The sequence below is a fragment of the Takifugu rubripes genome, chromosome 4 (genome assembly GCF_901000725.2).
Source record: "Takifugu rubripes chromosome 4, fTakRub1.2, whole genome shotgun sequence".
NCBI lineage: Eukaryota > Metazoa > Chordata > Actinopteri > Tetraodontiformes > Tetraodontidae > Takifugu > Takifugu rubripes.
The window spans coordinates 10,971,144-10,996,445 of record NC_042288.1 but is presented as its reverse complement, the minus strand read 5'-3'; the positions used below and the strand labels follow the sequence as shown (position 1 = coordinate 10,996,445).

At 43.1% G+C, this 25,302-nt stretch overlaps 1 protein-coding gene across 4 annotated transcripts in view; it reads left to right on the top strand.

The window, feature by feature from the left end:
• The window catches only part of pcdh15a (protocadherin-related 15a), a 121,918-nt gene that overhangs the window by 54,941 nt on the left and 41,675 nt on the right, over nt 1–25,302 (top strand). For all 4 annotated transcript variants that reach the window (XM_029835286.1, XM_029835285.1, XM_029835283.1 and 1 more), the window contains 13 exons: nt 629–799; nt 2,977–3,085; nt 3,194–3,306; nt 5,401–5,607; nt 7,379–7,513; nt 10,475–10,624; nt 12,139–12,332; nt 12,786–12,918; nt 13,037–13,116; nt 16,498–16,591; nt 18,649–18,777; nt 21,568–21,873; nt 24,571–24,801. In XM_029835286.1, coding sequence (XP_029691146.1) covers nt 629–799; nt 2,977–3,085; nt 3,194–3,306; nt 5,401–5,607; nt 7,379–7,513; nt 10,475–10,624; nt 12,139–12,332; nt 12,786–12,918; nt 13,037–13,116; nt 16,498–16,591; nt 18,649–18,777; nt 21,568–21,873; nt 24,571–24,801 — 2,052 coding nt within the window. The remainder of the gene's footprint in view (nt 1–628; nt 800–2,976; nt 3,086–3,193; nt 3,307–5,400; nt 5,608–7,378; nt 7,514–10,474; nt 10,625–12,138; nt 12,333–12,785; nt 12,919–13,036; nt 13,117–16,497; nt 16,592–18,648; nt 18,778–21,567; nt 21,874–24,570; nt 24,802–25,302) is intronic.

Genomic DNA, 25,302 nt, shown 5'->3' with positions numbered 1-25,302 from the left:
ACCCTAATAATCCTAATAAAACATTAAAATGGAACATGTTCTGCAGCACAGCCGATCACTGCTCACCAACCTTTCTGTCTATTTCCTGCTTGAGGGAGCCGAAGCATTGATCCATTAGCCCAGTAAGCAGAAAAGGAAGGTAACAGGACGCTTGCTGGAACTCTGCTCGACACTAAACATCTATTCTTTTTCCATGGACGGACAGACATGAGTGTTTATATCGGATTGCAGGTTCCCTATTGTGTGTCAATGGAAGGAAAGTTATATGGATTAAAATTCTATTGTTTTACACCTTCTTTTTCATGATAGCAATAATGAGGGTATTATGAATGCACCGTTTTGACAAGATATCAAAATTCCAATTTTGATAATCCGCTGTTTGAAATGAAAGAAAAGAGACTTTGAAATAAAGAAGCAAAGAATAATCATTGCATTGCACTAAGCTTCCATTATGTCCACTGCTGAGATATACGCTGAAGATCATCTGCAGGGCTCCGTTGTGGTTTTAACCTGATATTGATTTTAGCTCAGACTGTGTTTAGCCCTTCTGCACAACGCAGCAAACCCTCTGAGTTTAAAGGTAAATATTTAAAGCTTCTTTTTTTTTTTTTTTAAATTCATCCTCCAGGACCGAGCACCTTACCCACCCAACAGGCGAACGGCTACAACCACCCTGACCGTGGACGTTCTGGATGGAGACGACCTGGGCCCCATGTTCCTGCCGTGTGTGTTAGTGAACAACACGCGTGACTGCAACCCGCTCTCCTACCGCGCTGCTATCCCTGAATTCACTGAACCGGTAAGAAGGTGGCCATCAGGCAGGTGCGAACACGCTGCTCCTCCAACAGGTCACTTTGACACGCCCGTCTCTGTGTGCGGGTTTGTGTCCTCATACATACAGCTCTGTCTCTTTCGCTGTGCCAGACAATTTGCATTCGTGTTAGCGCTGTGTAGTATTTGCCGTGTTCAGTGTGAACTGTTGCCACAGCTGTAATTGCGTGTTGCGTTAGCCCCTCTGCATAAAGGCAGCCCACCTGTTGCTCTGTTGTCTCCGTCTGCTCAGTCCATGAACATTTTCTGGTTAGGTGGGCCAAGAAATTGGAGTTAAAGGGCTACGGTGACCTTGGAAGATCATTCTACCCCACCACTGTTACCCTGGAGCCTTTCGAAAAGGCGGGAATGCAGAAGAGGCACCTGGCCAGTCATTGACCAATCACACAATACAATATACTGCTATCAAGCTAATACTGGCTGTCTTTGTTTTACTCAAATTAAAGCATGAGTCTTCATTTTTACTTTCACTAAAATTTCAATATGAAATTGCTCTCACTGAGAAACTAGTGGAACCTCTGAGGTTATGGAGTTTTAAAATGACATCTCCACAATCACGACACAGTCAGAGGACAATAGGTGAAAGATCATTTGTTCTGAGTTTTTTTAATTTAAAATCCCTATCATGCATAATTTATGGTAAATCTCCTCTTCCCTCCCTATATCGTGCTCCTACAACTGCAGACACAAACAGGATTTTTCCACCAGACCTTTTCATTTTTACCCAATAGTTCTTGTGTGTTACTCTCCTAACCCATTTTCCTCGTTAAAAGTGTTTTTCATCCGAGTTTATTCTGAATTGTCCTGCTGCCCTTGTTTTGCTATTGTGCACCAATCTGTTCAGTTGACATTGTAATGATTGTACCATCATACCCATCAACATTGAGATTTCGCTCTTCATAATTGATGAGCTTGTTGTAATTAACCACGTTGGCTAGAGAGGAATTATTAAGTTAATCTGGTTTTATTTATTTATTTCTTTGGGGGGGATAAAACGTTGGCTCTGGAGTCCTCCGGATAATGACTGCTAGAGGAGGGTATTACAGCTAATCATCATTGTGCAGAGCCAGGGGGATTTGATTTAGCACACCTCCAGACATTGTAAAATCGAGGGGGGGGGGGGGGTTTGCTCTAGAGCTGCAGGATCTAATGGGCGTCCTCAGAGGAGGGTTCCTTCTGCATTAGAGCAGTTAGGCATGTATGTGATGAGAAAGTTTAGCATGGACACACACACCGTCTCAGCTAGCCATGCCTCAGTATGCACCAGGAAAGTCCACAGTCATGACCAATTCTTGGCGTGAAATTAAAAAGAAATGCTCATTAAATATAGTGGGAGTACTTTGTTTTGGTCAGTGTTCTATAGGGATAATGTACATTGGAACTCAGTCCATAAAACTGAGATAAGCGATTCAATTTTTGCTCTGTCATTTTGAATGTTTGCAGCCTTTTAAATTAAGGCACGGTGAACAGAGTACTTTTCTACTTATGTAAACAAGCTCAAGTGTGTCGGCTTTGGAATTCTCAGCATAGCACAATGCAAAAGTGCGTGGGAGGAACATTATGCATGAGGATGAGCAAGTAGTTCTTCTGTAATAGCCGAACACAGCAGTGCATCAGTGTAGTCTTTTAATGGCTGAGTTATACTGTTTGTATCAGGAAAGCAGTCAAAATCATTATACGAGCCAGGGAATTTCTGTAGATAATTGACTTTTAAAATCAAGCACTTTGATTGTGCACCCATTAAAACCACGATTAATTATAATTACTGATGGATTAATACTAATGATGATGATTTTAGTTAGAGAACATCTTTTAAACCAACATACCGTAAATGAGAACAGCGTATAGAAACGGAATGCAAGCAATCAGTGACGACTCAGCCGTAAAAAAAAAACCACTGCTGCCATAATCGGCAATTAAAGTGGGAAGACAACGACCCACTGACATCGATAACAAAACCACTATCAAGGAAAACACACTCGTTAAATGATGGAAGTCAAGGATTAAATGAATAAAAATTAAAAAGTTATCAGATTCCAATGCCAGTAAAGTTTGTCTGTAAAAGTGGAGAGAAGCCATTTCTGAGGTGCCACTGAGCCTGATCCTCTTCAGCTTGCCGAATGACTGCACCACATCTTGTTGCAGAGCAAATTGAACCCACTGAACGTGACCCCCCCGATTCGTGCCGTGGACATGGACAGGAACATCCAGCCTCCATCCAACAGACCCGGAATTCTGTACTACATCCTGGTTGGTAGGTTTCTGACATTTAAATGCATCAGTAAATACATTGGTTTTATGTTTATGGCTGATGTTTTATTTAAAAAGGGTTGTTTTCCTTCTGGATTTTCTGTTTTTTTAGGTCACCCAGCCACATTTGCAGAGTATTTCTCCCTGAACAAAACCACAGCGGAGCTGCGCGTTCTGCAACCAATCAACAGAGACTTATATCAGAGGTTCACCCTCATCATCAAGGTGATTAAAAACATAATTCCAGTCAGTTAGCTGTATTTATGAGTTTGTTGTTGCTTAATTAAGAGGCAGCATGTTTGGTTTGAGTCGAAGATTAATTCATAGTGGTGCAGCCATTTCCAAAATGAGGCCATTGCGTTTCATCAGGAGGATCTTTGGAACGATGTTCACATAAATTCTCACATTTTCTGGACACAAATTACAGTTGCAATTGTTTTTCCAATGATTGTGCCACTCTCCTTAAATACGCAGTGGATTTTTACATGACGGACCAGCTGCTGCAATGTCTGATGGTTTATTCGTCGCTGCAATAATCGATCGTGAACAGGCTTTCGCTGTTTGCAGAGCAATTTACCGAACCCCAGCACGAGGAGGATCGCCCTTTCACATTTAGTTAGTGTGTCCTCTGGTCAAGCAAAGGTTTGCATTGGCATTCACAGGTACTACATTGTTGGTCTGGTACAGCATCAATGTGCATGGATTATTCCATTTTAAGTAAATGACTGAAAAGTAAGATTGATCATCCAGCTGACCTTGCCTGATTTCATTGTACAATTGTGTATAATGACAATAAGGCTCCTTCTTCATCTTAGGGTTAGAGTTGGTATTATTTTCTCTTATACCAAGCAGACTTCTCTGAGGCTGTCTGACCAACCCCCAGACCTGAATAAGGATTAAGCTGCAGTCCAGTCCCATGATGACATCAGATTGTCCCCAACTCTTCCTCTTTATCATTTGTTACATTGACCAGAATTAGAATATATTTAAGACAAGTCTCTGTGGGTAACACAGACAAAGAAAGGGGTTGAGTTTTTAAAGGAGAAATAAAATGCAGTATGATGACATAAATGATGGAGTCACAGTGAGAGAGTGATGTCGGGGTGATACACGGTGACTTTTTGTAGCGGTCAATGACCAACAGGCTCGATGGGGGTCATTAAGCAATGGCTTCCAGACATAAGGACATAGCTAGAAAGCTAAACCACCAAGGAATGTTGTAATCCCAGACCCAACCTTTCTGTCATTCTGTGTGCGTGTGTGTGTGTGTGATGGAGAGTTCCAGGCACCATGTGTTGTCTGCATTTCTCCCTCAGGTGTTTGTTTGGGATGCTTTGTTGGGCACCCCCCATCGTTAAACTTTTTTTTGGGGGGGGGCGGAGAACTGTGATGAAACTCCCCTGGCTCCGCAGAATTCATATTAGGGTAAAAATCCAAAGTCACGGCAAACAAGAGCAGCATGGCAGGTGGCCCCTGAGTCGATTATCAGTAAAACAACAAATTATTCTAGTGCTGTAATTAGTATTCTTCTACACGAGCCCTTTGAAAGGAGGCTAATGCGTAGAATTAGTTCCAGGTCATGGTTTGAACTGATGTAGCCTCACTCCACCGCTCCACTTTTAAGTGTTCCTGAAGCATCCCAGTAGCAGCGTATGTGCAATGATGAGAGCGGGTGCAGTGAGATGCTCACTGACAGACTTGGGCTATTTGGTTTGACCCCACCAAGACCTCCAGACACGACCTTTGGGGGAAAAAAGCTCTCTTTATTTTGCTGTAATAACATTGGTGGGGGTATAGCACAACTGGACTAATAGCTAGTTTGCAGCCACATCTGAAAAAGCCTTTTTGTACAGAACTGAAGAGAAATAGCTTCTACAAAACCTATTTCAGATGCAAGGAGAAACATGATCAGGGTCTGCATTGATGCTGCTTTGACCTGATGATGGGGAAGTTACACCAAAAACATACATGTTATGGTAACTGGTAAAATAGTAAATTTTAATGATGACAGCCAGTAATATTTCCCGTTAGCTGTTTCCTGTCTGTGGTCAGTCATTTGAAGAGGTAGCAATAGTCTAATTACAATGGCTTCCCTTTAAATCATGGTAGTTGTATTGAGTGCTCTGGTAGCTGCTGTTTAATCCTAAGTGCCCCCCAATTAAATTAAATCAATTGATCTTTTGGAATCAAATGACAGAGAGAAATTAGTCATTGCAAGAACGGGAGCAACTGAAACAGTTTTTCCCACATTTCTGTCAGTGTCTGGCTGGTTTTCAGGCAACTAATAGCAAGACAACACTGTCAAACCCTTGTTTTTAGGCTGAGCAGGACAACGGACACCCCCTCCCGGCCTACGCCGACCTCATCATCGAGATCCTGGATGAGAACAACCAGGCGCCGTACTTCCAGCTCGCCACCTATCAGGGATACGTGAGTGAGTCTTCGCCGGTGGGTACAACCATCTCAGGCAGCTCAAACCTGACGACGCCCCTGGAAATCATCGCACTGGACAATGACATCGAGGAGGTAGGTGGGACGCAACATTAGCACACCTGCGGTGTCTCATGAACATCGGCGCCAACACGCTTGAACATGTGACAGTATCAAACCAGACTGATGCTCATTCATTCCTGTATGCAATGACCTCATGACCATGACTCATTTTCCTCCCGTTGTAGCTGGAGCCAGGTGATTCACCTGTAGGTAAAGGGTTTGCTTTTGAGTGCAGTAACACACACACACAGGCATTCACACATGTGTCCTATAGGGATGTCCTATGGTGAAAAATATTGACTATATATTGAAAATAAGAGTTTTAACAGCTCCAAATTCCAGCTGTATAGACTGAGGCAGCTTTTGAACAACAGAAACTGGTAATTAATTGTATTTGTTTTTGTTTCAAAACCATTCATCAATCAGTCGTTCATGTTTATTGTGGCATCCGCACCTGTCGTGCTTTAATTACAATGGGTTTTAAATAAGCAAAGAATCCGCATTGTTGTCATAAAACAAATTTTGAGCCATTAAAAATCTTTCATTCATCTGAGGTAGACAGCAGATTGCTCTGGGACATCTCTATTGTGTTGTTAATTTATGCGTCACATTGGGGAAAGTGGAAACGCTTGTTGTTACTGGAGACATCCAGAATGTGCAACTTTGAGCAATTTAGGAGGGAAAAATTGACTTTCTGTTGTGCTTGGAATGATTTTCCCTATCGCAACATTTCATAACCGCTGAACTAAATACAAGCATGTCTCCAGTAATGATGGCCGTGCACTGACTTTTGTTTTCTAATGAGAGTGTGTGCGTTTGGTCTTTTGCTGTGCTGTGTTCTCTTTCTTATTATGCAGATTGCTTTTTTCGGTCTGTCTGGAGCACTTTGCATAACAAAATCCCACCGTCATTCCGTCTCGAGACCAAATGTATTGTGTAAATCATTATACACGTACAGTACATGCCGGACTCCATGTCCCCAACTCCGAATGCACTGTTTAAAATTCATTTAGTAACGATCAAATTGTTGAAATACTTTCAATTAATCAGATTTTGCGAACAGATCGTTTCTTGTTTTTGTATTATTTACATCTGTCCTTTCATTATTTTGGGAGAGGGGGTGGTTGAAGATTCTGATAAAATAATTTTCCGACTTTGTAGTTATTTAACGCAGTTATTAAGACAAAATTAGGGAGCAGGTGCTCATTTGTTCACCAAATTCAAGACTTAAATGTTTATGATCTCTAATTAAGCGCTATTATACCAGAGGTCCCAGGTGGCACAAGAAAACCTCGAGTGCTTTTAGGAAAAAAAACAAGTCAATGTCAATTAGAAAGCCAGGTAATACAATCAATCCCCCCCCGGCCCACCAGGGCGGACTGTTTACCAAACCGTCTCCGCGGGATTCATTGATGGTCAGGAGCCGAAGGTGGCAATGATAATAGACTCCAGGTTTATTTAACAGTTTACCCAACAATGTTTAACATTGCACAGCAGCTGTTAATTGTATTAACGCTTCCCGCCAGTTTTTGCACGTTTCAATAAGTGATTGATAATTGTGGTTTCCTCTGAAAGTGACCAGAGCCGCGATGGCGGCAGAAATCATTGGCCGGAGTCGCTTTGCGGCGCTCCGCTCTTTCCTGCCGGCTGACACTGATTACCCTGCCGGCACTCTGGCAGTCGAAAATGTTGTCTTTGATACGTTTTTTGCAACCACACAGCTGCGACCTCAGAAAAGCCCATGAAAAACGCATCACCATGGTAACGCTTCTCTCCTTCTTTGAAAACTGCTTCTCTTGCAAAGACAAAAGACCCGTTGGTGAAGATTTCCCTCGACAACTACGCCACGATATTTGGTGTGACTCCGACTGGCATAGTGCGCTACCTGAGACTGGTTACACCTGTGGACCGGGAGAAGCAGATGGCTTACACGTTCACGGTACGACTCCACTTCTACCCTTTTTTTTGTGTCCTATTCTGTGTTGAAGGAGTCACACAGTAGGAGGCACCTCTAGGTATAAAATTGACCTGGCATTTACTGGGGATAGAGAGGGTCTTCCTGAGGTCTGAGATTAAGCCCTCCAAAGATCAAGACCTCATAATGTACGAACGTTCCCTCCTCTGTCCATCAAGTAAAGCCTAAACTTCACATGTTTCCTGAAGTTCAGTTAGAGCCCAACCTCTGATAATATCTGTGATGTTGCTGTTGCCGTCACGGCTGATGGGATGTGCTCGGCTTTGCCATTATAAATCTTTTTCTTTTCTTGTAAGATCCAAACGTTTGTGTACAGTTATTTTGAAATGCTGTCGGTGATGGATGGACACGGATGTTGCCGTTTTGGCCTTGGTGTGATGCTTCACATTCCCACTTCTGATGCTAGACTGAAAGGCTGAAAAATTAACATAAGCTGCTTTACCATCACAGGGACTTTTGTTTGTGATTTTGAAAGACCAGCGGAATAAACTTTCCCTCAATCCCAAACTTTCCCTAACCAAGAAGGGAAGCTATAACAAGTGGACCGACGGTCAGATCCAGACCATATCGAGCATATTTGTAAGGAGGGACTTTAACTCAACAACAGGAAATGACTGAGTCCGTCGAGCTGGGAAAGTTAAATGTGAGACAATGAAATGAGTTCGGCATCAGGGCTTCGAAAGTTCATTAACCCCCCCCCCCCCCTAATCCCACCCAAACCCCTCATCTGTCTGATTTGAATACATTTTCTGGAACTTTGAGGTGCAGAGAAATGCAAACAAAATTTTCTGGGACTTTTTTTTTACCCAGGTAAAAATTCCTGGCAATAAACGTTCCTGGAACTCCTGGTGGAAAGTGATTTAACTTGTTCTAGTATCTAAATGATTTCAGTATTCTCTGAAATGGTTAAGCCTGAGATGAGTCCATCGTTAACTTTTAAATCAGATGGCGACGTCTTGTCTCCATAACCTTCATAAAAGCAGCGCTAATACTAATAGTTAGTAATAATCTTGATCATTTTGATTGAACTATTGAACTAAAGAAAGAGAGCATATGATCCCACAGTTTGTCATGTAAAGTCAATCATGTATTTACACCTGTTTTACTGCAGGGTGAATAACTAAGTGTGCCATAAAAACAGATGGTAATAACATAATTCATACGACCACATAATAAGCGAAGTAGTTTGCTCCTGACTGTCTGCAGTTTGATTTAGCAGCAGATCCTTAAATCAGCCTCTGCCGTGGCCACGAGCCATTGTTGTGCAGCTATTATATCACTCCTGTAAGAAGAAAACAATATTTTCTCCATTTAAATGCACAGCTCATAAATCAACTTGAACAAATAAACACCGTGCATATACAACAAGGAGAAAATGGATATAAGGATGGTGGTACAAATGAAATGAATGGCTGCTAACATCGCAGGCAACCACATCTCAAACCCGCCTCATCAATTATGGACACTTTGACATCACACATGCCAAATGAGAGCGGGCCTGTGCCGTCACTTTGCTGCTCAGACAGTCAGCGATGGTGTGTCTCCCAGCGCTAACGGCTGCATTTCCCAAGTGTTTGATGCTTCATGATGAATTTCGCTCAACATATCACACAGCCTTCACATGCACTACATGACAAGTCTGGAAGCGATTTGACGTTTATGACGGACACTGAATGAAAAGTTTAGAAGCGTATTACGACGCGCTTGTAAAGTAGCCCGGATGTTTATTTACCAAGCTTGTTTTAATTATTTTCCCCTAATGAGAATATAATGATCAGGATGCTGAAATTGCGGGATGTGAATTACATCACAATGAGGATAAGTAGACAGTGTATTTTTTTTTTTTTTTTTGCAGCTGGAAGCCAACATACAGCTGTTTTCTTCAACTTTTAATTTGATGGGTAGGAGGCGTCTGACCAGCACAGCTGCACTATTAACAAACGTGTCAACAGAGAGCCGGAATGGTGGCTGTCATCCCGATTCCGCGATGAGGCTCGTTTAATTAAAATGGCAAAATTGATTTAACACACGCGTCAAAGCAACCAGTTCAGTTCGTTCAAGTTCTGAGATGATTATCCAGATTAAAGCTGAGCTGCAACAGAAGAAAACGCATCTCGGGGGACAAAGAGATCGTAATAATCTTCTGTCCATCAGACATTAAAAGAGAAAGGGAATGTTGTTTACATAATGATAAACAGCAGAGGGACCTTAAAGATTGCGCTCTTGCCTTTCTCTCGAGGTAATTTCCCGGAATATTGGACAAAAAAAGGAAAAACACGTCCTTTTGAAAAGGGCAGCACTAAATCAATTCTCTAAAAACTGTCTGTGCCTTAGTAGGGAAAGCACATCGATCCAATTTAGATGAATATCAGACTGTAAAGATTGAAGTTTTCACATTTTGTGTTTGCGTGCAGAAAATGGCCGACTTTGTTTACAGCTATTTTGTGCGGCCGTATTGAGAGACACGCATCGGTTCTTCAGTTGTGTACAGGTGTACACGCACAGTAGTGATGACTCGGTGAATCTAAATTGGCTCTTGCCCTCGACGTGTTGAAAGGCTACATGAAGTCAACACGTGGTTGGACAGGACGGGATATCGAGGTCGTGCTGTATGTTATCAGGCCTTTTCTGTGTAACACCTTCACACCTGATTGTTGGGCTATTACAGTGTATTAAAACCTGCAAAATGTTTCTGTCCAGAGAACAAATTATAGAGGAAAAGCAATTTCCCACACAGAAAAGTACCCACCTTATCAGTTTAGGCCTCTTCTGTACTTTGTCGATCCGCTTGCTCCATTTTACTTCTCCCCTCCCACGTTCTGGAAATCAGAGCTGCGGACAAATAAATATAAAATACTGTCTTTTAGAAAGACACACAGTCGTGCGCTTAAACCCTATGCTCCTACACACCTTTCTCGTTTCCAGATGGTGGCATCGGATGGTGTCCAGCAGAGCACCCCAGTGACTGTCAACATCCTGGTCATCGACGCCAATGACAACACGCCCACATTCGCCAAGGCCTCCTACAATGTTGAAGTCTTCACCGACATGCAGCCGGGGGAAACCGTTCTCCAGGTAATCAATCAGGGATAGTGTCCACCTCCTTATACACGCTGGCTCGGCGTAACTCTCTTTGTCCCCATTGCGGCACACCTCGCCGCAGCGATCCCGTGATTTGTGGACAGGACGAGCATCCATGTTCAGGACAATCAAGTCTGAAAGAATGCTTCGTCCTGGGAACCGTGCAAGCACGATTTAGGTTAATCGCCAGATGATTTTCAAACTGGGGTTTTATTTTTCATAATTTAACCGGCTTATACAGAGATTGTTATTCCATGTTTTCGGTGCCTCCTCAGATTTAAAGGTTGTGGTTTTCTTTTAAAGGCCACTCGTATACATGAGGACGCAAGTAAGAATGCGGCTATGGCCTTTTGATTCAGGAATCCGTAAACCCGGTCTTCTAAATCACTTTCTTGTCTGTGTCACTCAGAACGTGGTCTCTCGGCACAACCGCTCATGAGAAAAAAAAGTCCAACACTCAAAAGGTCAAGTTTAATCTGTCTCGAATACCAGCTGTTTTGCCCTCTCCAAAATGAGGCCAAGGGTCACGGAATGTCTGCCATGACCGCTTAACTGATTTTGTAAGCCGTTTATGAAAGCTTTGCTGCCCCCGAGGATGCTGTTGCTGCCTATTTGCTAGCGGTGATTTAAGTTGCAGCTTCAGGACCCCGATTAGAAGTTTGAGGTCTTCTAAGATACAAAGCAACCAACATCACAAGGACTCTAAATCACAGGCAGCAGAGCACCCTGGTGAAGAACAAGCTGCAGTAAGCCCGGTTTATATATGTCATGTATCTAAAAAGTGTAGTAAATATATCAAGAATCCATTCTGATCTCACTGACGTGTTTTTGTTCTGCGCTGTTTAACTTAAAAACAACCATGGCCACTCTGCAACTTCCTTCTTGATTAATTCGGTTAGTCGGCTCCAAACGCTGCAAAGCTAAAGTAATCTGGATCAAAACACTGGAACTAAATCCACAATCTGTACATATTCCATTTCTCCTGTTTGTGTTCCTAGCAGCTAAGTGTTTACATCAATTTACATCAGTCAGTGGGACATCGCATTTAACAACTGTGTTATTAACTGCGTTTGTGATTTTTGCCATAATCGGTGCAATCAGCCTGAACAGTAGTCGTTACCAGCCATCTGGAGGTCAGGCTGGGACGTCGGCCGGATGCTCTGAGCGAGAGGACTGTTTTTGATTTCAGACTTCAAAGATGGGCGCTCGCTACCCGAACATAAGGCAGCAAAAGATTTGAAATAAAAGTGTATTAACAATCAGACTGAAGTCAGCCCTCAAGAGGAAGAACAAGTTTTCTGCACTGCTTCACACTGTCAGACGAACTTTCTTACTGAAAATCACAACATGCACTTGGCACTAACCTGCCTCTCTCTCTCTCTGTCTGTCTGTCTGTCTGTCTGTCTGTCTGTCTGTCTGTCTGTCTGTCTGTCTGTCTGTCTGTCTGTCTGTCTGTCTGTCTGTCTGTCTGTCTGTCTGTCTGTCTGTCTGTCTGTCTGTTCTGCAAGTTAACTGCAGCGGATGCTGATGAAGGATTGAACGGCCTGGTGACGTATGAGATATTGGCCGGGGCCCAGGGACACTTCATCATTAATAATCGCACAGGTCGCCTCACCGTGGCGCCAGGCGTGGCTTTAACTGTGGGACAGTCTTATGCACTGACTGTCAAGGCCTCAGACGGGGCTCCAGAAACACAGCGAAGGTGCTTTTTGAGTGTTATTTCTGTTTTTATAACACAATTACTGTGGTGGGCTTTTATTGGTGTTCTGGATTACAGAATCTTTGAATTCTGGGTGAATTACAAGTCTGTCCTTCTGTGATCCAGTAACATGAATTGTTTATCTTGTCATTTACAAGCAATCATTTCCAGTAGAAGTACAGCCAAATAAGGCTGATTATTGGATTTTGAAATCTCATTTTGATGCATACATGACCCTTCACAGGAGTTCAACGAAAGGTGTCTCACACAGCGCAGGAGTAAATAATCATCACAGTCTGTGAGCCTGAAAACCAGCAGGCTCATTTTTAGGAAAGTGAATGAAAATGAGGAAGCGCACTGAATTTCTTTGACTCCACTGTCTGATCGCTGCGGCTCAGAAGGTGATCTAAGGAAATGATGCTGTCTAAAATGATTTTCATTCTTCTTTCCCGTCAGGAGCTCCATCACCACCGTCTACATTGAGGTTTTGCCACCCAATAACCAGAGCCCGCCGCGCTTCCCCCTCCTCACCTACAGCCTGGAGGTCAGCGAGGCCATGAGGATCGGAGCGATCCTGCTCAATCTGCAGGTGAGATTCTTTTCTGTAAATGAGTCCAAGGCCGCCATCCTCACAGAGGGTTGCCACATGAGCCGCAGCTTAAATGGTGCGTATTGTTTTCAAGAATCTGTTTTTCTTCCCCCTCCAGGCCACAGACAGAGAAAATGACCCCATCACTTACCGCATTGTGAGCGGAGATTCCCAGAAGGTGTTCAACCTCTCTGAAACGTGAGTCCCGTGTTTCCTCCCCACCTCAGGCGTACTTGAGAGGGAATATAGACATGCGGTTTGAAGAGCTAATGAATTATTAATCAAAAGATAAAGTATACCGACTGTCCTTAAATCACACAGCGCGAGTGTGTGTGTGTGTGTGTGTGTGTGTGTGTGTGTGTGTGTGTGTGTGTGTGTGTGTGTGTGTGTGTGAGTGTGTGTGTGTGTGTGTTGCATACTGGACCAAAATTAGCTTTTCATTGTCAAAGTAAGGACATTTAATTCAAAGCAGGTTTTTGAGGGTTAAGACTTGGTTTTAGGATCCCAGTTGTGTTTTATTTTGATTTTCCCAGCATTTATTCATGGATCAATTTTAAAACAAGTTCAGACTGAAAAGAGTTTAAATTTGTTTCCATTTTCCCACACATCGAGTCTTGTCTCAACAAATATCTGTAAAACGACTGTAAATTATTCATGATCCAAAGATTGAAAAGAACAGTTCTTCCTTTAGCTGCTTTATCTATTAGATCTAATAGAATTCAAAGTACCATCAACATTTTAGAGGTGGCTCATTTGGAAGATTTTCAGTCTATGCTCAGGTTTGTTTTTCTTGAATACTTCTATCAAGGTTGTAAATTAAGATTTCAATTCCTAAAAGCATCCATTCTTATTAACATTTATTAAGAAGGCAGAGGTGAGCAGCAAAAACAAACACAAACCCCTCAGAATTTAATGAGCATACAGTACCTTTGTTTTGTTATCTGTTATTGTGTTTTCAGGGTAGAATTACTTTCCCTTTCATTCCACACATTTCTGGAATAGCATTAACAGACTAGTTTAGATGATCCCTGCACAAATAGAGATAGAAACAAAGAAGCAGAGACAGAATAAAAAAACAGAGATATTTCTGTTTAGTGTGGCTCGTTTTTTCCCCCCACATTCTCTCTGGCTTTTTATCTCTCGCGTTTCTTCTGCCTGAAAGGAGGAAGACAATATTTCTGGGTATAAAAGCACCCCAAATACTTCGGTATACCTCTCATCATCTACATCAGCATAAAAGAAAAATCACCTGACTCAGAGGCATAAAATATTTAAGTGGTCTGTGCTTTTTAACATCCCTTAAATAGGCGAGCAAATATGGAGGAGAGCGGAGACGTGTGGAGACTGAGAATGAAGGACCCTGCCAGACACGTTTCGCTCTAATTGATTAAAGCCTCTTTTGTTTGCATCCTCAGTCCCCTGGCTACACAAGGGCAAGCTGTGTCGTCCTGCCATTTGTTTCCTCTTAATCTGCCTCATTGTCTTTCAATCAAAACTAAATAAAATAGCGCCGTTGTTTTTGGGGAGACGTGTCAGGGAGGCTGCTGCCGTGGACGGCTCCCGTCTCCTGTTATCTCTGTGAATGAGCTAATATGATCACAGCCTGTCAGCGGCAGAACAAACATGAAAACCACACGATTAATCAAAGGATAATTAGCTGGTGCTCTTGATGAGTCCTGATCCAGTGAGGAATTTTGCTACACACTCCGACATCCAGAGTGGCTTCAGTCGGGCTATTATGAATAATGAGCTCTCTGATGTATAACTCACTTTAAATGGGCCAGACCCCCCCCCCCCCTCAAGAAGGGGGGGATGCTTGAGATTCCACCGTCATGTGTGTGAGCAGTGTAGACGACTCTGAGCGTGCGAGCCGACATGATGTAGGTTGAACACGTCACACCCTCAACGCCTCTTCTGCCCCCTCCCCTCTGCGAAACATGTGACACCTATAACACCACATTTTAAATTTATATCTGGATTCTACTAAATTCATGTGTCAAATACTTAAAATGCCGGTTGTAGCCCGTTTGGTCAACTTGATTTCATAATTGTATCCAACTACATCAATTTGTATAAATTTACATCATTTTTAAAACTCTGGCAAAAACCTTTTTCAACAAGTCATCTTGGCATATTTAGAACTATAATAACTGAACTCGTGTCCTTTTCATTTATAGTATTATTCAGAAAGGGACATCTACCGCACATCCTTTTAAAATGTTTTGCTTGCTTCAACTTAAAAAGGATGCCACCCTTTAATTCATAATTAATAAATGGAAAAAGAGGTAAAAATGTCACATAAACTGAAAAAAATAAAGAGGTTGTCTTTATTGGTACATTGAACCAGACATTTGGGTCATTACTTAAGGTTTTAAATGTCTAAATAGAGCTGCAGATTCATATTTGAAATTACTGTTTTTTTTTTCCCGTGTTCAACAAGACACAATCAGACTTGGAGATCAGCAGATTACCTGACCTGGCCTGCGCTGCCGCTGCCTCCGCCGCCACGTAATACGCAGCCGAGCGTCCGCCGTGTTTGACAACATCCTTTTCACGAGCTGGTTCTGGGGACAGAAGGTCGTACATTATCAAACATGATCAGTGAACCTCTCAGACCCAGCTGCTGGAGCACAGCTCAGCACTCCAGCTGCAGGAAGGACGTGCCTCCCCCGGGCGGGCTAATCTTTCCTCTTTAATCATTCCGATCCTTGTCAGCATCGCCATCAAGATCACCCGGATAATCAGAGTAATTATGTCAGTCCTCATCCTCACATCTGTATTATTACAGTCAAGTCAGAGCCAGCTGCGCCAAAGTTGCCTATCTGAATGCCTGTCCAGAATAAATAAACTCATCAGTCATAAGGGAAGGATGGCGCTGCCGTATTTGACCGGTTTGGATCATTGTTTTTAGTTTCTGACCTCTGGGTGTATTGGATCATGCTCACCACATTGGATGAGTGACCAGAGAAGTAGACGTTCTCGGATCTCGTTGCATTACAACTAAGGCAGTAAACAAGGAGGCTGTCAGCGTCTGCTCCGACTTTAAATCAGAAATTCAAAAAGGGGCAGGAGGGAATTGTGATTGGGAATAATCTAGTGGTGCATTCAGATGTGTTCTTGCACAGCCTCTTCTGTCGCTGGGAAATTGGTTTATTTCTTTATGTATTAGTTTTGCCCGCGTGTGTTTGTTTACCTGTTGCTGCACCTGAAATCACATGTTTGACCATCATTTGGCATTCCATTTGTGTTGGAATACTCTGATGCCAGATTATTGCTTGTGACTGAGCAGGGAAGCTAGGTATTGTGCTGCAGAATGAAGACACACGTATTTATGCCTGTATTTCCTGTGCTGTGGGAGAATAAGTGAGTTTTTCTTGCTAAAACTCTGACCGCTGTCAGCCATGTTTGATGAATCCTGAAGTGAATTCCCTCTGACGAGCAGCCTTCTCTGTCACCCTCTGCTGCATCTGAAAATAAGTGCTTGTGCATGATTGTGATTCAAAGAAGCTGTTGTGTTTGTCTCCCCAAAGCGTCTGCTTGTAACACCTCCGTGTTGTCACCTCTGACCCCTCTCTGCAGGATCGGGCTGTTACTTCTGGGGAAGCCTCTGGACAGAGAGAGCACAGATCAGTACCGCCTGATCGTCACAGCCTCCGATGGGAACCCTGGAGGGGTGAGACACAACTCTTTCCTCGTTGTCTTCCTTCAGAGCTGACAAACAACTGACTTTCTAACTCATTAATCTGGAAAAGGGGCTTAAAATACCGAACATCCACAACGCAGAAGAACAAGTGAGAGAACAGAAACTATATCGACCCCACTTGTTGCTTCAGAGAGGTTGTTCTTCATCCAAACCATCCAAGTCCCCCTGTTTCACCTTATGACAGTCAGAACCTCAGCCCAGTTCTGACCATCAACCCTGGAGTTTAAAAGGAAATCGGCTGCTTTCAAGCTGTTTATCCCCCTCCTGTGCTTCAAAGTCTACACGCACGCAACACTTTCTTTTCCTGTTTTAATATGTAAAACTGCAGTGGACGGCGTGCTGGTGCAGTGGTCAGCACCTTTGCACTAACAAGATTATGGATGGATAATTAAAAAGTTACAGTATGTAATTTAGCTTTTGATGTTTTTACCCCTTAGAAATCCACTCGCATCCCATCCAGGTTCTGCCATCACTTCTCAGACAAGTCTAATGAAATAAAGCAACTATTTCCGCTCTCCTTTATTAATTAGTAAACAGTAAATTGCAGAGTCATCATCCGTCCGACTACTTCCTGTCACTGAGCTGTCTCTTCAGCTCATCGCGGGGAAGCAGCCCATAGCTGAACTAAAAGTGAACGCTGGCAGCTTCCCCTCCCGCCGAGAGTTTATAATCACATCAACCGTCGTAATTTGATTCTGCTCCTTCGCGGTTGGCTCAGGCTTCGCTGCCTCGATTCCAGACAAGTTTAGGTGAAACGTGGATAATAGCTAACGACATGAGGTGAGGGGCTTTGGTCGGCACGGCCGTGGCGTGCACGTGCAAACGCGCCGTGCTGGACGGCTCATTTTTATCTGTCCATAAACTACCGGTTAGTGAGAACTGGCATCAGTGTGAGCGGAGAGATGGATGGATGGGTGGGTGGGTGGATGGATGGATGGATGGGTGGGTGGGTGGGTGGATGGATGGATGGATGGGTGGATGGGTGGGTGGGTGGGTTGTTATTCTACGAGAAAAAGACCAAAATCGTCGTGGAGTGTTTTGAGTTTTCAGCCTGGCCAGACGTGTCATTATTATGATTACGCGTCTCCGAAACGAAAACCAAAACAACCGCAGAGAAGGAATTCCAAACAGAAACCGAGATGAAGGTGACAGTAACTAGGCCATTTCTTTCATGACACTCGGCTCAGTGCTGCGTCTGCCAGGGTAACTTCAAACAGCGCTCTCTAATGTCTCTCTCATGAAGACCGACTCCTCCCACCTCCCACCCAGCACTCCTCCCCCAAAGGAGACCACTTACAAAATTATTTGCATACAGATTCCCCCCAGTGCACCGAGAAACTCCCAAAGGTGCGTTTTCAACTTTAGTATGCTGATTGAAGTAAAGGGTTGAGATTTATTCCTAATTTAATAGTTATTTACTGTGCTGCCACTCATATGACGATGATTTGGAAATAAATGGACTCGTGTTATGTTGCTGGTTTCGATGCCGCTATCTTTCTTTTATCACTCTATCATGCTAATAGTCTGATTTATATTTAGCGGTGGCCAAAATAATTCGAACACCTGATATTTGAGAGGTTTGGGGGGGCCTCTTTTGAATTGGCCAAAAGGAAAGACTTCTATTGGGAAATGAGGACCTCCTGAAAGTCTGAAGCTCAACCTCATGGAGCATATTTGGAGGGGAGATGGAAAATAAAAAGGGCAGATTTGTTTTAGATTTTGGTCTGAGTTGCAGAAGACACAAGAGAATGTTAGTGTTGAGGTTTTCAGGTAATATATTGAGTACGCCAGATCGGCGTGCTGCGGTGCTTAGAACAAGCATCTGCATTTTTCATGAACAATACGAGAGGAAATCGTCTTTTGGAGGTCGAATTTTTTTTTTTTTTCAGATCTTTCAGGTGTTCAAATAACATTGGCCCCTGTTGGACATTGAAAAGAGTCAATAAAGAACGAGGAGAATCACAACTACATGTTTTACACCTACACCTTCGGAGGCGTGAAGGCTGTTGTTTGTGCTCTGCCCTCAGACTTCCACCACCACGGTCGACATTGTCGTCACAGATGTCAACGACAACGATCCCAAATTTGACTTCGCCATACCTGTTAACTTCACCGTCCGAGAAGAAGAGGCCGACCTTTTTGTGGGCCTTGTGAGGGTGAGTGTGACGTCCGCGTCGCTTTCTAACGTCTGCTGACACAACAGTTGTCGCCTTCAGACGGCGACGCCGTATCCCTGTTGTCTGAGTCAGTTCGGCACCATCGAGCAGCCAGAATTTCCTAATTAATGTAGATTAATTGGCCTGATGCCTGTCAGTAGATTAATCCTTGAATCATGACAGGAAACAGCTGTGAGGAACCGATACAGAACATGTTTACGATGTGCCAGCTAAGACAGGGGAAAAAGCTGCCTTTTTTTTTTATCATCCAAGATTATTTTTTCCCTCTCCTATTTCCCTCAAGTCAGCCCAGAGCCTCAGCTGATTTCCACAGAACACCTTTATGGCACGTGAGAGCTGTGCTGTGACCAGCAGCAAACCCGCAGCCATTCTGCTCAGCGTTTCCATTGTTACAGATATTGAAAGGTTTTCTTTGTTCTAAAGCTGATGTGGGTTGTGTGTGCAATCAGAAGCATTAATTCAGACACTTCTGTGTGTATAGTTTCAGGAGTAATCCCTTTTTATGATATCAGGAGTTCACACTGTCAATTCAGACAAAAGCTTGTATAAAGGAAGTTTTTTTTGCCACCTTCAGCCTCCAGTCTCACAAATACAGCCAGCAATTAGATTAGGGATTAGGGGATTATGGTGTTCTATGCTCTTTGCAAGTTAATGAAGCACTTTTAGCTACTAAGTTAGATACTCAAAAGGATAAAGACAACTTTTCATATACCACTTGTTGGAAAACTGTGGATATTATTGTGTATTTGATGTGTTCTAGGTCAAATAAATGTTTTATTTTAAATAAACAGGGCGGTTCCGAGTGCCGCTGCTGATCTCTTAACTAATAGACTGTGCTGTTGGTGCTGCCAAGATACGCCTGCGACATGTCTCGTGGCAAAAAAACAAAAACAAACGGCGACCATGGAAGTGTAGAAGGGCAGGAAGACAGGAGACATAATGCATACAAACCCAACGCTCATCTCCCAACGAAATGGAGGGATGACTGAGGTTAACCATCCTGGGTCAGGAGAGCACCACAGAGGCGAGGAGGCTTGAGAGGAGTCGGGGAACTCTTTCAGTTTGTCGGCCAGGTATCTCCAGAGGCCGATGGGAGCACGTATTAATCACCATACTGATTTTATCCAACTCAAATCTGGTTGATAGATACACTAGCAGTAGCAGGGAAACTAACGTGAACGCTCATAAGCTAGGGTTGTCTGTAGGCTACTATAGAAGTCAAAGTTGATTATATTTAGGGTTTACTCAACCAGTAGTGTAATAAATAAACAAAAAAAAAAATCTTTACTATAATTGAATAATGATAATAACTGGTTATATACTTACTACAACTCCACTGGGTGGTGCCCCCCGTCCCTTATTTTCAGGAAGGTGGCAACCCTACTGCAGTGTGCATAATGCATAATGCTATTAAGCAGCTTAATGCTAGCCCTAATGGATTCTGGCTTATCCTGACAGTAACTGAAAACTGTTCACGGAGTCGTGTTCCAATTCTCTCTACGTTCTGTTCCAAACTAAACGACTCGTGTGAAAAATGCCATTTAGCATTTTGTAATCCAAATTTTTTAACTGCCATGTCTGCTCACATCTGTTACAAATTTGGTGGATTAGGCAGTTCACTGGGACACACGGTGCGTTACGCACAAAGGTGTCACTACAGAATTTGATTACAGGCAGCAAGCAGTCAAAATTACTGATGTGTGATCGCTGTAGGAGTCTGTTCACAGGTGCCTGGATTTGGTTGCTCTCTCTGACCTGGCTATTGTAAATCTAAACGAGTGGTACAAATGTTTCACCTTGTTCTCTTGACTCTTTTTGTAGGGCTTCTTGTACAAGGTTTAATTCAGGCTCAATGGAACCTTTCTGAACACTGTGCTTGATATATACTTTTGTGCTTTTTTTGCACTTTTGTGCTTTATGGTTTGAAACACAGAATCTCTCTGTGCCCTAAGCTTCAAAAGAAAATGCTTTTCCTTTCTTTTTTTGTCGCAAATAAGGGCCTGAAACATTTACATCAGATTATTTTAAAAGCTTTTCTGGAGCTTTTAGTTCACTCTTCTCTTTTTGAGTTTGAGTAATTTAGTACAGCTTTTAGTCTGCAGGGAGTACACAAAGCAAGGGTGATTCCCCGCGTCTGTCTGTATGGACTTTACTTTAAATCAGCGTCAATATAAAGCCTCACTCTGTTAAAATAATAGAATTATTCCTTTTGTCTTTTCTTTCCCCTTATTTTGTGAAGCGTTACTTTGGAATGACACCATGTTCATGCTTTAATCTCAGTTATGTGAAAGTGATGTTTGAGATGAAGATCAGCAAACTGAAATGTTACTGGTGTTGTTGTTTATCGGTACAGCTGTGCAGCTTCTGTTCCAGGGGCTCAGACAATGCATCATATCAAAATGGGAACAGCTGCTGCATGCTCTGCATCACTTAAAGCTAATTAATCTCTGCCTTTGTGAATGGAAATGGGTTCTCTGTCTTTCTTATGTCGTCATCTACTCAAAAAAAGATCATCTTTTAGGGTAAAGTTTAACACCAAATCAAAGAACTGGCAAATAAAAGTCCTTTTGATGAGTTGCATCATTTCTATTACAGAAACTTAATTGATTTTGAAGTTATTAATATAACTTTTTTGATCAGACAGTTCATCAAAGATAAACAGAAGCCTGGATTATCAAGTCATTAGTTTAACTCTGGATAAACTAGATATCAAAGCTTTTTATTCTGGTACCAGTAAAGAAGCCCTCTGATTATGTTGCTCCTCCTCAGGCTACAGATCCAGATGCGGGGGCTAACGGCCAGGTGGGCTACCGGATCATAAATCACCCCGACTTGTTTGTGATCAGTGCCAATGGCAGCATCTACACGAAGGTGCCTCTGGACCGGGAGCTCCGGAGCCAGTATGATCTTGTTGTGGAGGCGTCGGACGGGGCTGTGGATCCACGGCGGACCACCTTGACCCTCTCCATCCAGGTCACAGATATTGATGACAGCAGTCCGGTTTTCTCCCAGCAAAATTACGTGGTGAATGTTCCAGAAAACACGCCTGTGGGGACCGTCGTATTGAAGCTAAGCGTAAGTATGAATGTGTGCGCGCTTGCTTGCGTCCCACGTCGGTTTTCTTTTTATTTCTAATGCAGCACAGGGGCTGCAGTGCCACATGTTTGACTTGAGTCGCAAGCGGTTTGTGAGCTTACGATAGCAGGAAGTGTTTAAAATATTAAATGCTTTGAGACAAAAGCATGCAGACTGAAACACTCGGTGCCTTAGGTGAGGCAGACCGTACATGACAGCTGGTGTGGAATGGCGATCTTCCTGCCGAAAAACAGGAAATAGGTTAAAACTATAATATTTACAACAGACAACAGCCCAGACTTTTAGATATTTGCAGATACATTAGAATATCGACATCAGGACCTGTTTCACTTTCTTTTACTCCTCTGTGTGTACCTGTTGGCCAACACGTGCAGCTGTCTATGTGATGTCATCTCGCTGTGACATCACCTGCATTCTTAGTTTTAATATTGTCTTCCTGCACAAATCAGTGGCACAATGGCTGACAATCATTAGTATTGTAATTTCTAACTAAAATGAAAAAATTCTTATTTTCTACATAATTATTCCCATTTATTAATTATTCAGTGATACTAACGTCATTGTTCTGACAGAATGTGATAATTAGCTTTGTTTTTTATAGCAACCCAAACCGAGTTTGTATTCTATAACTTGTCCTGACCAGCAAGGATATAAATAGAAAACTCTCACCTACCTGCTGCATTTTTTACTGGAGTGTCGAAAAACCAGGCAGGGAAAACAAAACAGGGCACCAGGCAATTGCGGATTTATCATGAGTGACGGTTTCCAGAGAGAGATTAAGTGAAAGACAGAAAGAGGAGTTCAGGCATGAGGTTTGAGGTTGAAGGGTGTAAGTGACAGTGGCAGCGTGACACCATTAATCTCCCTGACAACACATCTCAGCTCTAAACAGATGAAGTTGGAGACGGGGGAGAATAACAACAGCAAAGACCTCCTGACAATGCTGAACTCTCGTTACCTCTGACCCCGTCTTGTGGTCCCTGGAACTGGGACCTCTGTCTGGCTGTGGATTTTCTTGTGTTTATAATGTCTTTGCCAGGCTGGATTGGGATCTGAGCATGTTGGAGGTGTGATTTTGATGTTTGACTCTTTATTATGCCCCCGCCCATTATACCATCCACATGAATCCCAGTAGCTAGATCCTAATGTCCAAAGGCTTGTGTGGATTTCATATTTGAAACCTGGCGCTCAAATCCAGAAAAGTACGTACGTGCAAAAAAAAAATTTGATCCAAGCACATTTTTCTTTGTGCGTCCCAGCTTGGAATGTTCGAGTACCAGTCTCCTCCCTCGCCACACCTTGAATAAATGTGCAAATTAGTAGAAACGGGGGAGGATTCCCCTCTCTGCACCATCAGGTAACGGAACCAAGCCATGAGTTGTTAAGGCAGGAAGGGGAACTTTACCGATTGTGAGTTTGAGACGAGGGATAAAAAAAATCTTCTTTTTGGCTTCTGGAATTAATAGTAAAAGACGAGTTATATTCTGTACAACAGTAAATCATCCGCCATTTGGGAATTTGATACACCACTAACATGGTTTAATTTCTTTAAACATGGAGACATTTAGGGGCTTGTCACTAACTTTTACCACTGCCGAGTAATGATGCCGAACCCAGGCTCATATTTCGGGGGCACACATGCTCCACACCTGTCAGAGGGATTCATTTCAGGACAAATAAATGATTCATTTACCAAGAAGCCACCCATCCTTCACCGTGTCATCTTGTAGCCTGTTGCCACCAATGTTGGTCAGAACAACTGAGTCATGCATTGATCCAATGTTGGTTAATAGTATTTCATCACAGCTGATCTGTACACCGAGCAATTGAAAATGCTTCCTGCTTACATAAACAAATTCAACTTGTGATGGTGCCTTTATATCAACGTGTACGATCTAATTAGGATAAACAGCTGCTGCAAATTGTACTTTTATGCTGGCCTGTTAATCTGCAGTGTATACGGGAATCTGGTGTATGGTGCTGACATTTGGATAACTGCATGCCACACAGCTGCCACGGCTCGGCTCAGTGTCGACTGGCTCAGTCCCAATTGGTCGGCCAGTTCTCGCTGAAATGACCCCGTATCTGGGAGGCCCGTGTGGTCAGCACCTGTATGGCCACAGGTAGGGCATGGCTCCTGGCCATGTCACGCTCCGAGCGCCGCAGCAGCTCATTGCAAAGGTCCACTGAGGGTGGCCAACAACTCCAAAGTGCTACAAATGTGCCTACGCCCACCAGGCGATCGACGTGGAGGACCGCATGTTTCCATGGACATTTCCCTTTTGATAAATCTGAAAGTGAGCGTGGGGAAAGTGCATTTGCGCTGTTTGCACATGAGGCTTCTGTAGTTTCCAAATAAAGCCTCACATTTGAAAGAAATGGTGATCCTCACTCACTGCACAAGTGACTAGTTTTAATGTTTTGTTTGGTTCTTGTAGACCTTGATTGTTATATATGCTGATTATTATATATGCTGATTGTTGTATATGCTGATTGTTGTATATGCTGATTGTTGTATATGCTGATTGTTGTATATGCTGATTGTTATATACGTTGCGCCACTGTAATGATTTTTTTTTTTAGATGACTGCACAGGATTTTTGATATTGGCTGTTTCTCTTTTCAAGCTCTAACTGTGTGACTTTCTGTTGCTCCTTTTTCTGCCTCCTCTCACAGGCAACAGACTCGGACCTCTTCTCCAATGTCACCTACCGGATCAGGACTGAGGCAGCCCGACAGCTGTTTTCTCTGAACCCTATTACAGGGGAGCTGGCTGTGCTGCAGACGCTGGATTTTGAGGACCTGGCAGCTTTGGGCATTGGGACCTCTTATGCTTTCCAGGTAGAGGCTATAGACCAAGGAGGGATCATGCCCCCGGGGCAGGCAACTGTCACAGTCCGCATCACGGTAGGAGTCCCTGGATGTTCTATCAGCAGTCCTCTTTTATCTTCTCATCTGTCACTTGTAATGAATACAGGATGACTGTTAGCAGTCCTATATTAGCTCAACATAACTGGCAGTCTATAGATTACAATGGTAAAGATTCTAATGTTCTGTTATGCATCATAAATGCAGCAGAGGTTTTCTTTGTAAGACACACCAGGCCTCTCAAATATAAACCTTTGGCGGTGTGAAGGCCTTTTTTTCCACAGGTGCTTGTTTATGGAGCCAGAGGAGTGAAATTGTGCAGCAAGTCTGCATGGCACCCCACAGGCACCAGTACCAGAACCACTCCCATTCTGCTCATCCCGCTTTCAATCGGAGATACTTCGGTTATGATGGAGATTGAATGAAAAGGGCTCCTGAAAATTCACCATCCCAACGGACTGTTTGACCAGCTAAAAAAAATTTTCTTTGGGAGGTTGTTCTGCACCGTTCCACCAAAACACCATAAAGTCAAATTTAAAC